Below are 18,425 nucleotides of genomic sequence, written 5' to 3' on the forward strand. Positions count from 1 at the left end.
GGGGGGGGGGTTAGGACAACACAAGTCTATTCTCTCGAAGTTCTGGAGGCTAGAACACCCCAGTCAAGGTGCTGGCAGGGCCACGCCCCCTCGGAAAGCTCTAGGAAAGACCCTTTCTTGCCTCTTCCTTGCTTCTGGAGGTTGCCGACAACCACTGCTGCCCTTGGCTTAGAGATGCCTCACACCTCCATTTCTGCCTGTCACTGCATGGCATTCTCCTGTGTGTCTGTGTCCCTGTGTCTTCACGTAGCCCTCTTACAAGGACACAGTCACTGGATTTAGAGCCCATCTGCTCCAGTGTCACCTCATCTTACCCTGACTATATCTGCAAAGACTCTATTTCCACATAAGGTCACATTCACAGGCACTGGGGGTGGGGACTCCCACATATCTTTTGGGGGAACACAATTCAACCCATATTAGACATAATAACAATGAATTAGAATTTCCTTCCATAAATCACAAATCTAAAGACAAAGAGGATTGGAAATGCTTTCTTTGAAACAAACATAGCTTGCTATCAACAGAAGAACTACATACTGTAGTTCCCATGAAAAAAAAAAGTTATTAAAAAAATGTCCTCAAAGCTATCACAGAAGAGATCATGTTATATGAAGATGAAAGAGAAAATTTAGAACTGGGTTAACTCGATTACTTATGTTTACAAATTCTGTATTCAAATATACTATTTAGTTTCACTGATTTTTACTTTCATAACTTTTCTTTTGATTTGTAAATACCTTAAGAAATAAAATACAAATATTTAATTACATAATTTGTGTGTGTGTGTGTCAAAAAATATCCTCCAAATACCTGTATTGTCATTTTGCTCCAGAAATACAATGCATCTCAAGGGAAGAATAGACTTTAAAAAAATGTGCCTGGCAGAAAAGAAAGTCATAGATGTGTCTACCCTGGCTTGGGTGCTAGAGGAGGTGAAAAATCATACTTGAGAATTCACAAACAGGGGTGGCTTGTGTAGATCATAGATTTGAAGCTATAATATTGACATGTTCTAAGCAATCCCAGTCAAAGAAATTAATTGTTAGTAGTTCTGGATGGTAGCACCCCAGGCACGTGGCAGAAGAAAATGCAAAATCTCCAGAAGAACACACCTTCAATTCAGACCTCAGAGGATTCCCACTGGTAAAGAAAGCAACCAAACATGAACTTAAAATCCAAATTTTCAAGCACACAAGAAAATGGACTGCCAGGATGGAGTCAGCAGGAAAATAATCTCAAAACAGCAGAAAGAAAAACACAGCGTGGTCAGATCTGCAAGGCTGTCAGATAATTACATTTTTAAAAAATATATGTTTTTATTGACTTCAGAGAGAGGAAAGGAGAGGGAGAGAGAATCATTGATAGGCTGCCTCCTGCAGGCCACCGAGTGGGGATCGAGCCCGAAACCTGGGCATGTGTCCTGACTTAGAATTGAACAGTGACCTCCAGGTTCATGGGTTGACACTCAAGCACTGAACAACACTGGCTGGGCAAATAACTACATTTTAGATTCTTTATCTGATTAGATAAGATTAAAGGCATAAAGGAGAAAATATAAAATATAAGTAAGGAATAATATAAAAAATCTAAGGCAAATATGAAAACACACAGAAGTCCTAAAAATGAGAATTATCAAAATTAAATACAGAATGGGTAGGTAAAACAGACGGTGCTATAAAAAAAAAATGTCAGAGCTAGAATAAATATCTTAAGAAAATTTCCAGAACACTACACAGAGAGACAGAAAGAAAATACAAAATTAGCCAAGACATAAAATAATAGTGTAGAAGTAAAAAATAAAAAGTCTATTAAAAATTCAGGTTTGATTATAATTAACAGCTGAAGCCAGGGGATAAAAATTTCTAACAGGAACTTTCCAATACACCATTACTCATATACGTATAAAAGGCTAGAAAATATTCAGAAAGTATTAACAGACATCAAGAATATGGACATTATTCATGCTGCATATTCAAACTTCTGGTTATTCTATAACTAGTTACTATAAAATTGAATTATTTTTTTGGCAAAATTCTCATAAGATGGTCTACATTAACTATAATGACTTTTAAAATAAAATGTTAAGCCTCAGGACCATAAGTCTATATATTCATTTACAAAAGAAAATTGCATTTGCTTACTGAATGTTTGAAAGCAATAACTGTGTTTTATAATATTTAAACCACTATAACTTCAGTAATTTTGTTATAATTAACTCAACCAGTATAAAACCATACATATCCCTTTGCAGTTATAAAAATCCACCTGACTTCCTCTTGAATCAATGATAACATTTTTAAAAAGTGGTTAGAGAAGAACATGTAAAAACAAAAATACAGAATCATGACTCTCCTCTGCAATCTTATATAATAAAAGCATAGTATGCAAATTGTCCCCTCGACTGGGAGTTCGTCCAGGAGTTCCAGCAGGGGGTGGGGCTGGCTGGGGGAAGGGAGAGAGTCCTGGGCCAGCAGCTGGCAGCCTCTAGGGAGCCTACCAGTGCACAAATTTCGTGCACTGGGCCTCTAGTCTAATATAAAGATCCAGTCCTAAAAGGAGCCAGTACTTTTGGCAGACAATTCTTCAGGACTTATACAAGACATAAATCCATAGAGTTAGGAAGCATGCCAAATCCTAAACAGAATACATTAAAATAAAATGCATACATTCATGATTTTATTAAATTACAGAACTATACAACAAAGTAAAAGAGATAGTAGAAACCAGAGGGATTATAACTCTCAACTAAGAACTCCAGAAGCAGTTAAATTAACATTTAAGAATGAAAGTAGCCGAAACCGGTTTGGCTCAGTGGATAGAGCGTCGGCCTGCGGACTGAGAGGTCCCGGGTTCGATTCCGGTCAAGGGCATGTACGTTGGTTGCGGGCACACCCCCAGTAGGAGATGTGCAGGAGGCAGCTGGTCGATGTTTCTCTCTCATCGATGTTTCTGACTCTCTATCCCTCTCTCTTCCTCTCTGTAAAAAATCAATAAAATATATTTTAAAAAAAAAAAGAATGAAAGTAAAAAATCAAAACATGTTCAGACTGTAGAGTACTAAGGGCAGGGTGGTGGCAATAGTCCACCCTGAGTGGCAATGCATTGCCTACTGAGAATTTAAAACAACAATAATAAAACTGAATAAAAAGAGTTTGCTTTTTAAAAATTGTGATGTCAGTTATAAAATAATTCAGCTGCCAGAATGGACCACTCCCACCAGTCTGTTCTTACTATGCCACTGGTTTGGACAAAGGAAGCTGAAGGAATTTCCAACAAATCTTTATTGAAGAACTCTAAGACTGTATTTTAGGAAGAAAGAAACTGATACAAGAAAAAAGTCTGAGATATAAGAAGAAAAGGTGAACAAAGAAATGTATAAGCATAGATAACCTAAGTAAACTCTGACTGCATAAAACAATAATATCCAATTGAAGTGGATTAAAAAACCCAGAAATTCTAAAAAAAATAAAAAGTAAAACTACCATATAATGAGGCAATTCTTCTCCTGAGTATTTACCTGAAAAAGCAAAAACACTAACTTAAAAATATGTATGTACTCCTCTATTCACTGCAGCATTATTTACAATAGTCAAAATATGAAAACCACCAAAGGGTTCACTGATGGGTGAATGGATAAAGAAAATGTATTTCTCTCTCCTTCTCTCTCTCTCTCTCTCTCTCTCTCTCTCTCTCTCACACACACACACACACACACACACACACACACACAATGAGCTATTATTTAAATAGCCATCACAAAGAGTGAAATCTTGCCATTTACAACAACATGGATGAACCTTGAAGGCATTGTGCTGCTAATACTAAAGTAAGTGAGAAGAGAAATCCAAATACCATACGATCTCCCTTACATGTGAAATCTAAAACAAACAACAAACCCAAAGCTCATAGATACAGAGAACTTGGGGGTGGGCAAAATGGGTGAAGGAAGTCAAAAGGTACAAACTTCCAGTTATAAAATAAGCCATGGGGGTGTAATGTACAGCTAATAACACTGTATTCCATAATTGAAAATTACTGAGATAACAGACCTTAACGATCTCAGCACAATAAACAAATTTTTGTAACTCTGTATGGTGATGTATATGTTAACTAAATTTATTGTGATCATTTTACATTATATACAAATACCAAATCACTGTATATCCAAAACTAACGCAATGTTATATGTCAATTATATTTCATTCAAAAAAAAGAAAGAAAATCTGATGGGTGTTAAAACCAAGTATGGTCCAAATTTGACTAATCAGGACTTCCTAGGGCCCTGTGAAGAAAAGAATATTTGGTAACATGGTTTTTCTGTGTACACAGAAGTGTGACTGTGGTTTTGGAATCCGTTTTAACTTTCACATTTATAATTCAGTGGTACAGAACCACTGAAATATTTGGTAATTCTCTCTAATTCTTGCCAACAAACAAACCACCAAAGAATGAAAAGGCTGCACATCAATAACTTTAAAAAAAGGAAGTACAGTGGCTGGAGTTCAAGTGTTCTGGAGATTGTGATTAGCTTCAGATTTTGTTAAGGATACATGTTAAATATTTAACAGTAACCCTAGAAGAAGAGGATAGACTCTGTAACTTTTAAGTTAGTAGAAGGAAGTAAAAGTAAATTTATTAACGACTGAATTACAAATTCATGTTACATGTTACATAACTTCAGCAGGCCCTTAGTACAGACAGATCCTGCCCTTCATCTACTGATTCTATCACATTGCTCACAATTTCTAACTTTTTCAACCAGTGTTCCGCCTATAATTATCCTCATACTATAAAATAACATTCCCTACCACTTTACTAAAAAATCTGAAGCGCTCTGTAGATCCTCATCGGCCCTCATAGAAACACCATTGCTCCATCAACTGAACCCTCTGCCTCTCTACCCCCTGATAGGCCAGCCTCATTTACCTCCTACAAATGTACTCAGTTCTGTTTCACCCTAAAATATCCTCCCATCAACTCTGCTACTCCTTTTTTTTTTAAATATATTTTTTATTGTTGATAGTATTACAGATATGTCCCATTTCCCCCCTCTGCTACACCTTTTTAAGTTAAGGCGTTCTTTCTTAGTTTTTAATTCTGAATTACACATACTCCACAGTCATAAAGGGTAGAAAGCTTAGCTTCTGTTTCGTCCTATATTCTTTCTTCCAACACAAACCAGCTGAAAACTGGCTCAGGATAGGCATAAGCACAGGAGGTCCCATAAAGCAAAGACTGGGTATAATTAATTTTGTTTATATAGCATCATGATCACGTGGACATAGAATGGATATTTAGTCTTTTATAATATACTGACCATTGCTTTCTTACATTTGTGAGGGCTATAAAAAATTGTGACAACTTATTCTATGTTCAAGTCTGAGAGCCTCTTACCCTTTTTCAGTTTCCGGACAGCCAGCATACAGTGACTAGGAGAGAGATCCCATATTCTCAAGGTTTTGTCATCACTTACAGTAGCACAGATGGGCAGATAAGGGTGTGTGGCCAAACCCCACACTTCTCCTTCCATGTGTCCCTATATAGAAAACATAGTTAAGATAAATTTAACCTAAAGCTATGTGGATTTAGAAAACAACTAAAGACAACTTTTGATAATATGTGATAATGATAGAACAATGAATAATGAGTAAGTCTACTAAAACTTTTCTCTTTATCTTCGGAACACACTATAAAACACCTTTATCAACTTTATCTCCACAATTACAATACAATCAAGCTACTGTGAAAAGTAGCTTAAAATCCTAAAACATTCACTGGAGGAAGAAAGTAGAAATTGGCTGCCCTCGAATGTTAATAAAGGCCACGTAGGGGGAACAGCCTGCATGACAGAGTAAGGAGTTCCACAGACCTCCTCACCAGTAAATGTGGTGAAAATAATAATAAAAATACACCACACATTTCAAGTCTCTGGATATGGTTCCAAGGAAAAGCAACAAGTGAAGCAACATTTACTCAGAAAATTGAAATGAACAGTGAGCGTCTGCAGTATTGGAACTGAGACCCATCCTCTTCTCCCTCTTCCTAACTCACTGATGTGGAAGCTCCACAACAGACGAGGAAACCAAGGACACTCCCCCTCCTATTCACCAGTTATTAGTTAGAGGGTATCTTCCCAGAAGGGGCAGGTGCCAGCATTTCTCACCCTGCCCCCAGTATCTGCTACCGATGCAGGTGCTGCTCAGAGGTGGGGTCTCCCCCCTTCTGCCCACCCTCACTCTGAAATGTTGCCCTACCCCGGCTGCAGTGCCCCTGAGCATACTGAGACATCAGTGTCAACCAGTAAGACCTGAAGGTACTGCTCTCCCCAACCGCCCCCCCCCGCCCCCAACACACACACCAAGCACTCAGCTTCTAAAGGAAAGAGCACTCCATTGTCCTCGCCCTCAACTCCAGATCCTCACTCTGAAATGTTGCCCAACCCCGGCTGCAGTTCCCCTGAGCATACTGAGACCTCAGTGTCAACCAGTAAGACCTGAAGGTACTGCTCTCCCCAACCGCCCCCCCCCGCCCCCAACACACACACCAAGCACTCAGCTTCTAAAGGAAAGAGCACTCCATTGTCCTCGCCCTCAACTCCAGAGCCTTGGATAGAGGTTTTGACTGGGGTGAGAAGAAAGCCATAAAAGAGCTTTTAATCTCTTCTCAAAGGACTTGATGTTATTTACTGCTAATGTGGAAAAGTTCTGGCCTAGAGGTGGTCTCAAAAACTATGGAGGCAACAGGTGGTGATGAAATGTAACTGATAGACTCCAGGGACATACAGACTAAACCAAAAGTCAGCTAGCTTATCCAAGAGAAGCAGCGAAAACTCAGGGATAGCTGAGAGGAGACTGCTTAAAAAGTAAAAAAATAAACAACAACAAAAAAAATCCCACACTAACCTAGGGAACTGTTCCTTTTAAGAAGCCTGAATTTAATTGGTTTAGTCTGTGGGGCAATTTATGTTCCAGGGAAATGTTGAAGACAATAGAGCCTTAACGGCTGGTAGTGTTCAGGAAAAGAGGCCTCCAGAGGAAAGAACACTCCCCCAATCATTGTATGAAGCCAATATTACCCTAATACCAATACCAGATAGACACCACAAGAGAACTACAGGCCAATATCCCGTATGAACTACTGGCAAACTAATTTCATTATAGAATGATACACCACAACCAAATGGAATTCATACCAGGAATGCAACGTTGGTTTAAAATCTGAAAACCAATTAACGTAATACATCATTATCAATAAAATAAAAAATCAAAACCACATGATAATTTCGATAGAGAAAAAGCATTTGACAACTACTTTGGAGAAAAACATGAGACAAACTTGGAAGAAAAGAATAATTCCTCAATCTGACAAGGGGCATCTCCGAAAAATCCATAGTTAACACTGGAGTTAATGGTGTGAGATTGGAGGCGTCCTCCCTAAAATTAGGAACACGACAAGGATGTCTGCTCTCACTACTTCTATTCAACATTTGCAGAGAGTCCGGTCACTAATTAGGCAAGAAAAAGAAATAGGCATCCAAATTAAAAAGGGGGAAGTAAAACGATCTCTATTTGCAGATGACACAATCTTGTGTACCGAAAATCCTAAAAAAATCCACTAAAAAACTATTAGAATAAATAAGTCACTTTAATAAAATAAATATGGGACTTGTACACTGAAAATTATAAAACACTGTTGAAAAAGTTAAAGATCTAAGTAAATGGAGAGATCCCATGTTCATGGATTACAGTACTTGATAATGTTAACAGGCACACTTCCCACACTGATCTACAGGATTCTGCTGCTACTAATATTGCTGTCCATACTTTTTGGTATATACATACGAATTCTCCTATTGTATACATACATTGCTACACTTTTAATTACTACAGTTTTATATTTATTTCTAGCATGAAGAGTTTCTCAAAAATTTCTTGACCACTTTAAAATATTTTTTAGTCTCAGAATCTGTAAAAAAATTTCATTAGGATTTAGATTATGATCATACTGAATTTATAATTTACTCAGTTCTTTTATGTCTTTAGTAAAACTGTATACTTTTCTTAATACAGGCCTTGCATATTTTTATCGGTATTTTTTTCCTGATTATTTGTATAGTTTTCTTTATGAGTACCCTTTTTGTTTCATATTTTCTAACTGGTTATTGCTAATATATAGAAATACTATATTGATTTTTATGTGTTGATTTTGCACATAAGTTCTTAATAAGTTCTACTAAATTTTCAGTTTATTCTCTTGAATAGTCAATGTATAGGGTTATAATTTCTTCAAATATTGACAGTATTGTTTCTAACATACCTTTTTTTAATTTTGTTTTGTTTTACTAAACTTGCTAAAACCCAATACAGAGTTGGACAATAATGGTGAGAACTGGTATCCTTATCTTGTTCCTAATGCCTAAGAGTATATTTGAAACCTTAAACTCTATAATAAATATAAAAATATTAGGGTGTCATTTTATAATTATGAAATTATGTGTGGGTATGTGTTTTAGTAGTTCCATCTATGGATTTATCTGTAGAAGTGTACTTATGTTATTATTTTCCAAGAAATCATAAACATGTTAAACACCATGATGCCATCATCTCTTTACTTCAATGGAATATGATGTGACTAAAATTAAAGTATAAGACATGAAAGTTTGACAGTTAATTTAATATAAAATATGTTATTTGCTTATAAATTCTCCTTGGTACATCAGGATAGTATATTAACATTGAAGTATGTGCAATATTCTCATCTATGTGTCTTCTTTGGTATCTTAACAGGAGTGAAGTGAAGGTTAGAGAAAAAAAAGTCTGTATTAAGAAAGGACATAATTATTTTTAAGGGTAAAAGGCAAACCCAAAATTGGTGTTACTATATAGAGTTGCATGAGGGCAATTTTTCATTAGGGTAAATCAGCGATTTTCAATTGGTGCGCAGCAAGGATTTTTTAGAACATGCAATACCTGACCATTTAGTCAGTCTCACTGACTCTTTTCCCTTGGATTGTCAAATAAAAAAAAATGACAACAGCCAACACAATAGTTTTCCTGTGTAAATGAAACAAAACTATACTTATTTTTTTTGTCAGATTGGCAAAAAATATATTTCTTGGTGTGCCAAAGAATTTTAGTAATTAGTTTATGTGTGCCATGAGATGAAAAAGGTTGAAAATCGCTGGGGTAGAGCCTACCTCACTTAGTGTATTTTACGCTGTCAATTTATTTCCCTCCCTACTTTTCAAAAAAACAATACATATTGAAAATGTACATGTGAAAAATTAGTACAGCATTCCCTGCTGTTTCATTTTACATTTCTACCACACACATTTTTATATTTCTGAATTTTAAAAAAGGTTTTTATTAATTTCAGAGAGAGGAAGGGAGAGAGATAGATACATCAATGATGAGAGAAAATAATCAATCAGCTGCCTCCTATACGCCCCCTACTGGGGATGGAGCCCGCAACCTGGGCATGTGCTCTGATGGGGAATTGAACTCCACCTCCTGGTGCCTGGGTTGTTGTTCAACCACTGAGCCAAACCACCAGGCATATATTTCTAGATTTTTTGTTTTATTATTGACATACAGGGTGGGGCAAAAGTAGGCTTATAGTTGTGAATACACAAAAGTTTATTCTTGTATTATTATTTATTATGAAATTTTCCATACAAACTACGGTAAACCTACTTCAGCCCCACCCTTCATTTTCACTGATGTTTTCAGCAGTACATTTTTAGCATACATTCATTTTTAAGTTTTCTAAGTTAGAAACTTGAGAAAGAATGAAGTGAACTGAAGTTTCACAGAAAAACAATGGCCATAGGTTCAACAAATATACCTCAAAGAAATAAAATTAAACATGAAATAAATGCACTGGGTTAAATTAACTAAACTGTTTTTTCTTTCCATTGGTTTGTTTTACAATAACAAATTACTTAAAATATTGGCTATTATCCCCATGATATCATGCACATTTATTTACTGAAGCTATGCATTTAGCTATAATTAAATGTAAATTTTTTGATATATAGTAACATTAACAAATATTTCTCAAATTAATTTAACATCATTTTCACCACTATCAACTTAGGCTCTTAGGTATTTATCAACTGTATATTAAGGGATAAAAAGCATATTAACATTTGGGAAATTACCTGAACCAGAAGTGTTATTGGGCCACTTTTATCCACTTCTAGTATTTCACCATTCTTTGTGCCAACTAAAATATGACCATGTCCTAACGATATGGCACGTATAGATGGGTTATCTTCCAAGAGAAGACCTGAAACGTTAAATGTAAATGTTCCTCTAGGTATCAATTAGAATAGTACAAGGCTATATACTGTATTGCCAATGATGCTATTCTGACAATGAAAATCACATTACAAGGTTGCTTTCTCCTATATTTTAAGTATTCTAATAAATGCATTGCATTTTCCCCATTCAATTTACTAATCTCAAATGCAAATACCACCTATATACTACAAATGTATGATTCTATATAATCCCAGATCCCCTACTATCATTCTGATAACGGTTTCTTTTCCCTTTATATCTGTACCTCCGTATCCACTTTCTGACCCTCTAAGAGCATGTATAATATTCTGGTTAGTAATTTTAATTCAACTCAATTTCAGATGAATCCATTTGTGTCTACTGTGTCCTAAGGCAGGCTTCAGAAATACCTGGGTAAACATGATAGAGCCAGCTCCTGCCCTCACAGGGCATATAATGAGAAAAGCAGACCCTGTCTGTATGAGAAGCATATTGAGAAAGGAGCATACAGTAAGGGAATAACACCTTTTTTGGAAGGAGAATGGGAAGGAAAGGTATCATCCTAGAAGAAATAATGTTTGAGATTTGAAAAATGAATATTCGGCCATGTAACTGGAGGGAGCAAAAGGGAGAAGGGCAAAATCTAGCCCCCCCCCCACAGGGGATATGTTCCAAGACCCCCAGTGGATGTCTGAAACTGCGGATAGTAGCAAACCCTATGTTTCTTCCTATACATACATATTTACGATAAAGTTTAATTTATAAATTAGGCATAGTAAGAGATTAGCAACAATAGCCAATAATAAAATAGAACAATTATAACAATACACTATAATAAAAGTTATGTGAATGTGGTCTCTCTCTAAATATCGTATTATACTGTACTCACCCTTCTTCTTGTGATGATGTGAGATGATAAAATGCCTTATCAATTAGTAATTTTTGCCTTTTTACTTAAAAGAAGCATTTTTATGGCTTCTTTTTGGCATGCCTGAGTTGCCCCATTACTACTTTTGTGCTTTGGGGCCATTATTAAGTAAAATAAAGGTTCCTTGAACACAAAAACGGATTCTACAACAGTGGATCTAATAGCCGAGGTGGTTAAGTGACTCAAGGGTGGAGAGCATATACAGCATGGCGACTCTGGACAGAGGAAAGATCCATATCCCAGGCAGCACTGAGCAGAAGAGCACGAGATGTCATCACGCTACTCAGAACAGCACCAATCTAACACTTACGAATTGTTCATTTCTGAAATTTCCCATTTAATATTTTGAGACCAATGTTCACCACAGGTAACTGCAACTGTAAGACTATGGCTAAGGGGGGACAACTGCACTAGCATATAGAAAGGCCTGGAGGTCAGAGAGTGTGATACGGTGGCTGAATGTGCTGAGAGAAAGGGTGAAGCAGAGGAGGGCCTGCAAGGCTGGACAGGCAGGGTCACTAAAACACCGAGAGAAAACCAAACAAACTCCTGATTGGTGGTAAATGTGATGTTCAGGTGGCAATTTTCTTTGGAAAATTAAAAATGTTAAAAATTAACACTAATAATCTTGTTTTTGGTTAACGTTTTACCACGTATGTCACAGATAACAGTTTGAAAAGGACAACAGTGATTCTAGCATTCAGTTAAGTGGCTTCTCCCATTTAGCTCTGATGCCTGTCTAGTAACAAAGGAACAATTTATTGCATGTGCTCTACCTCAGTGACCACAGGTGTTAATGAGCCATTACTCTTTTTTTCTACAAAGTAAATTAAATCTCAAATCACCTTTAGATCCTGGGGCCAAAGCAGCTCTTTTTATAGCATAGGTCTTGAGACATCTCTCAAAGGAGTCATCCCAAAGAGCGACTACACCATCTTTTCCTCCAGTAACAAATCCCTACAAAAGTAAAGGTGTCAAGTTAATAAAAATCCAAGTATTTCAAAAACAATAAGCCTCTTTGTATTGAAAAATTCTAGAGGAAAGAACATTTATAGGTAAAAGTTACTGGTTGTAATAAATGGAAATTAGTATAAGAATCCACTGCATGTTTTTAAACTTCAATATGGAGCCTGCAAAAATTTTTAGTGACACGATACATGCAACTTTTAGGACAGGACTTTAAAAGCACAGTTTGTAAGCTGGAACCATAAGGTAGCGCTACTACTTTCAGCAGGTCACATCTATTCTCCTGGAGGCTTCATAATCCTATCCTTTAAAAAGAAAGGTTAGTACCAGGAGCTACCTTATAAGGGCATGGTGATAATATATAACGCACTTAAACAATTTTTGACCCATAGTAAGTGATTAATACATATTAACTTAGACTTTTTTTAAAAATAGCAGACCTATTTCACTCTGGGTTCAGGCATTTGAAAGAGGAATAAAACAAAGTCAGGTAGACTCGCTCACAGATTATTACTGAGTGGCTCAACTAAGCTGAATGCCACTGTCCCTTTACCTGTTAAAATGCTCTACACTGCAGGATCAAATTCTGTTGAACTTAAGATATCTTTAGATGACTTACCTTTTCCAATGCATGCATACTGAACACGGGCCCATCATGTGCTTTAACTGTTTTTACAAGAAAGATGTCTCTCCAGATGCACACATCTCCTGTGGACGTTCCAGAAAAAGCCATCTCTTCCGTCCATCCATACACCGCACACATCATTGTTTCATTCTTCCCCAGTGTGCCTATGTAGCCTTTTCTGCCAACCAATCCTCCCCCTGGGTCACAAAAATATGATGAAAGTACCACTTTCAAATATATAACATAAGACAGTAAAATTCCTTCTGTTGTTGTTTACATAGAAAGACATGTAACAAAAAGAAGAGTTAAAAAGAAAAAGACGTTTTCTCAATGAGTGCCTTGAGCAACACCTTGTCTGGCTGAGGCAGACATACTTAGTTAGGGTTAGTTAGAGTTAGTTAGGGTTGCCTTCCGGCCATAGCCTTTTTTTTTTTTTTAGCCCTCACCCAAGGATATATTTGATTTTGAGAGAGAGGAAGGGAAGGATGGATGGAGAGAGAGAGAGAAACATCGATGTGAGAGAAACATCCATCAGTTGCTTCCCATATGCACCTCGACTGAGGATCAAACCCACACCACAACCTTGGACATAAATCTCCAATTGAAAGGATAAGCTATAGTTCAGAGGTGTTTTAGTACATAGGTAAGAAGAGAAATTGATTAATAACAGGAGGGGAGAGTTGAAAGGTTTTTGTTGAGTTACTTATTTAAGAGGGAGAAGTAACACTGCCTTAAATGCTGAAAGGAAAGACAGTAGAGGAAAAACGGATGATGTGGGAGAGAAAGGGGCGAAGAGCTTGCAGTGATGTCCTTGAGTAAGTGAGAGGAGAAGGAATCTAGTGCCCATGGGAGGGCTGGCCTTCACTAGAGCGTAGACCATGCATCTAGAGCAGGGTGGCAAACTCTGGGCTCCGAGCCACATCCTGCCACCACCTGCTTTTGTAGGGTTCCCAGTGGAGCAGCTTTGCACCGAGAGCTGCAGAGGCCACGCCTGTTTCCTTCTCTGCTCTCTGACTTTTGGCTGCCAGATAGCAGCTCCCAGGGCTTGAGCTGGTCACCATCTACAGGACTTTGCTAATGGCAACTGCTGGGCCCCTAACAGTGGAATCACAGTCTAGGAGCTGCCTTGCCGCTGGCCAGCTGCCCACGTTGAGAAGGCAGGCCTCTCCGGGAGGATCTATGTGTCACTGAGACAGAGGGAGGCTGACATGGTCCCCACCCCAACCTGCCAGTCCCCTTCACCATCGCAGGCTGATCTTGGAGACAATGTCTCCAGTTAAAGGCCACTGGGTGCAAACTGATAAGGCAAGGGCAGGAGTTCTCTCTCTTGTTCTATAAATACCAATGCAATATGCTTGATCTTGGGCCTGGAAAGTCTAAAATAGTTACTTTCTGGACATTTAGAGAAAGAGTTTGCTACCCCTGGTTTAGACAACCATTAGTTCGGTTTTCTGACACACACAGTATAACAAGGTCATGTCACTGTTGCACTAGAAAAACTTTCAGTGGCTCCTTGCCCCCACCAGCCATGGAGGAGAGTTCAAATTCCTTAGAGGAGAGATTAATAATTCATAACTTTGAATCCTCAAAGCCTACATACAGAATAGGAGGTAAGAATCTCCCCTTAGCCTCAGGCTTAAGTAATCTTTAACTTAATTTACATAAAGCTATGCATTTAGAGCAGGAGTTCTCAACCAGTGGGTCGCGACCCCTTTGGGGGTAGAACGACCCTTTCACAGGGGTCGCCTAAGACCATCGGAAAACACATATATAATTACATATTGTTTTTGTGATTAATCACTATGCTTTAATTATGTTCAATTTGTAACAATGAAAATACATCCTACATATCAGATATTTACATTACGATTCATAACAGTAGCAAAATTACAGTTATGAAGTAGCAACGAAAATAATTTTATGGTTGGGGGTCACCACAACATGAGGAACTGTATTAAAGGGTCGCAGCATTAGGAAGGTTGAGAACCACTGATTTAGAGGGTTAGGCAGCACTTAGACTAATAAGTGATCATTTCCCACTTGGCTAGTACACTCTGTGAATCAGAACCCCAAAAGTGAGGATGGCTGAAAAGCACACCAAAGTCTTATCATTTATCCATTTATGATTCAGTTTCAGGTCTACTATATGTCTTCTCAAACTTAAGGAAAGAAGTTATTCAATTGTACATCTTTTCATTTTAAGGCTATTTACTTTCTTTAAATCTCTTATTTCAAAAATAGTTATAGCTCTTTTCGATAGAAATAATAAGCATTATGTGCTTGGTAATTGCAATTCCAAGTAACGAAGACACCCAAATTAAAAGTTTTGTTTAAATGAATAGGAATGAAAATTACAAATATGAAAATACTTCTTTTACTTTGTAAATGTGTATTCACTATGATCAGATGACTTTGTGAAGTATTAAATCCCTGAAAACTGATTTGTGTTCTATGTGGTTTACAATTTGAAAGTTACTTGAACTTGGAAAATGTCTTCACAAAGCCTTTTCTTTCCTAATATATGTTTCACTTCTTCCTATATTTACATATTTTATCTGAAAGGCTTAAGAGTACTGAGACTTTGATGTCAAATTGCTAGAATTTGAAAGTATACTAATCTATGTGGAAAAGAGACATTTTCATTTTAAAATGTGAATTCCACAGTTACTGATTTCCAGGTACAAATAACTAAAGTAATAAAGTCCATTTCTATGTCATTTCATAGCATATAAAGAATTTTTAAAAAATATCTTTAACAAAAAAGGACTTCAGACATCACTTGGTTAATTTCATAAGTTGCATCCTTTTGCAAATATGAATACTACATCAATGCAGCCAATAAATGATGATAAAATAAATCTTATATTTGTTTAAAATGTATCAAGGCAACTCTGAATCACTTTTTTAAAAATTAACTTTTTATTTTGAATAATCTTATATTTTCATAAAAGATGCAAAGATAACATGGTGATTTCATATACAATACTTATTGTTTCCCCAAATGTTAACATCTTACATTCCAATAGACTACTTATCAAAAACTAAGAAACCAACATGTTTGCTGTATTGCCATTAACTGAACTCTAGACTTCATTCAGATTTCACCTGTTTTTCAACTCTCTTTTCTGTTCCAGGATCCATTATAGAAGTAAGAACCTTCTAAATTTCAAAGAAATAAAAAGAAGCACTTCCTTACCTGCTCTACGCCAAAATTTCATGTGTTTAATTCCAGCCGTAATCAATTTATCAGGCACGTAGGGATTCATCTTTACGACAAAAATCTTATCTTTACTGCCTCTGAAATAAATAAATACCAAAATGTTTGAATTCTAAGCTAAACCTCTCCTGTGATAATCTGCCTAATCCATACCCTATCTCGATTCCCCCATTACTAAATGGTTGGCCAACATGACTCTCAGGTTTGGGCTATGTAATCATGCATTTGTACCTAAATTATTTCATCATTATTTTAATTTACTATTAACTCTAATCAACAGAACCTTAAAAGAAAGGAACAGTTAAAATTTGAACTTCTTTTGCATGATACCTACTATATAATACTATGCATTGGGAATGCTATTTGTGGCATGAATGAATTAAAGATTATTTTAAAAAATACTTTGCTCTAGCTTAATATAGCCTTTCCAAATACAAAGTTGCTCTTAAACTATCTTTTATTTGGGCATTGTCTATATAGTCTAAAAGAAAGCATTTTTCTGTATTTTCTTAATGCTTTAATGTCTCACTTTGAGGAACAAAAAGTTAAAAAAAGATAATCTGACACTTGACTATTTCCTACTTCAAAGAAATTAATATTTTTATTATTAAAATAATACATGCTCATTGTAGAAAATTTAGAAAATGAAAATAACAGAAAAGATTTAAAAATCTATAACCTCTGTGAAATGTGTGTATGTATATATCTTCTTTCACGCAAATATATAATATGAGCATTTTAACATGCTTTCCAATAGCTATGCAATAGCTTATACAGAATTCACTCTACCTGTAAATGGAAATTTTAGATAATAGCTATTTCCAATGTCATATTACATGTACATTAGTCTTTTTACTATGATTGCATTACTTATTCAATGATGAAAAAGATGGCAGCAATAGAAAAAGGTTACGTTTCCTTGATTTCAAAACTATTTTAATTTTTTAAATTTTAAACCCAAAGTAATTTCAGTATTTTGCATTGTACTATCAACCTTTTCCTACCTTGCTATTGAAAGTTTCTCGCCTTTCTTCCAGTCCCACAGCACAACAGTGTGGTTCTCATCTATTCCAACAGATGCCAAACGTTTCCCATCCGCTGACAATTAATCAGAGAGACACGCTGACCATTAAATTCAGAAGATAAAAACCATCCAGTACATAAAAATCACAGCATCATATTTAAACTTTTATAAAAAATGTTAAATGCTAGGTATACATACAGCTATAAAAAGAACCAGAATTTATAAGGGGAGAATTATTTCTCAATGCATATCTGCTGATATTTTCTCTCATTTCATTTACCTTATCCCCCAGGATGAGATGGGGGAAAGGAAGAAGATTAAAAAAATGGACAAGGGCAGGGGAAAAAAAAAAGGACACATATGTAATACCCTTTGTAATACTTTAAGCAATAAAAAAAAAATAATAAAAAACTAAAAAAAAAATGGAAAAAAAAAGATTTTAAAAATGAGAAGGAAAAACTAAGAAGAAAGGAAGAAAACATTCACTTCAACTAAATTCACCATAAGAACTCTATTCCATATAATAAAAGGGTAATATGCAAATTAACCCTAATGGCAGAATGACCTGGAATGACCGGTCGCTATGACGCACACTGACCACCAGGGGGCAGACACTCAATGTAGGAGCTGCCCCTGGGTGGTCAGTGCGCTCCCACGGAGGAGCTCTGCTCAACCATAAGCCAGGCTAATGGCTGCGAGTGTAGTGGCAGTGGCAGGAGCCCTTCCCACCTCCTTGGCAGCACTAAGAATGTCTAACTGTGCCTTAGGCCAGAGAAGTGGGCCTAAGCCATCAGTTGGACATCCCCCAAGGGTTCCCAGGCTGCCAGAGGGATGTGTGAGTGCCAGCTTATGCCCAATCCCCCAGGAAGCGGGCCTAACCTGGCAGGTGAACAACCCCTGAAGGCTCCCGGGCTGCCAGAGGGATGTGTGAGAGCCAGCTGAGGCCTGATCCCCTGGGAAGCAGGCCTAAGCTGGCAGGTGGACATCCCCTGAGGGGTCCTGGACTGCAAGAGAGCGCAGGCCAGGCTGAGGACCCCCCCCCCCGCATGCACAAATTTTTGTGCACTGGGCCTCTAGTCCTATCTAATAATAGACAAAGATGGTAACTGACCGTACCTTCACCACGCCTCCCATTGTCTAATCAGCGAGATATGCAAATTAGCCACCAACAAAGATGGCGGCTAATTTGCATACTGCAGGCAGGGCGGGACAGTGCGAGCCGCCATCCGGGCCCTGTGTGCAGCCCCGCCCCCAGCCGGGACCCCCGTGTGCTGCCTAAGCCCTGCGCCGCCTAAGCCCCGTGCCCAGCCGGGACCCCATGGCGATCAGTGAGCAGGAAAGGGCGGCCTGTAGGCAGCACCCAGCAAGGCCTGCTCCTGGGT

The 18,425-nt window shown here is 37.3% G+C and overlaps 1 protein-coding gene across 1 annotated transcript in view; it reads right to left on the bottom strand.

Moving 5' to 3' along the window:
• EML5 (echinoderm microtubule associated protein like 5) overlaps positions 1 to 18,425 on the bottom strand; it is a 102,717-nt gene that overhangs the window by 43,445 nt on the left and 40,847 nt on the right. Inside the window, exons 16-21 of the mRNA XM_014543665.1 lie at positions 17,024 to 17,117; positions 15,999 to 16,099; positions 12,797 to 12,999; positions 12,057 to 12,168; positions 10,163 to 10,290; positions 5,398 to 5,539 (exon numbers count right to left, since the gene is read on the bottom strand). Coding sequence (XP_014399151.1) covers positions 5,398 to 5,539; positions 10,163 to 10,290; positions 12,057 to 12,168; positions 12,797 to 12,999; positions 15,999 to 16,099; positions 17,024 to 17,117 — 780 coding nt within the window. The remainder of the gene's footprint in view (positions 1 to 5,397; positions 5,540 to 10,162; positions 10,291 to 12,056; positions 12,169 to 12,796; positions 13,000 to 15,998; positions 16,100 to 17,023; positions 17,118 to 18,425) is intronic.

Source organism: Myotis brandtii, unplaced genomic scaffold (genome assembly GCF_000412655.1).
Source record: "Myotis brandtii unplaced genomic scaffold, ASM41265v1 scaffold332, whole genome shotgun sequence".
In the NCBI taxonomy this organism is placed as follows: Eukaryota; Metazoa; Chordata; class Mammalia; order Chiroptera; family Vespertilionidae; genus Myotis; species Myotis brandtii.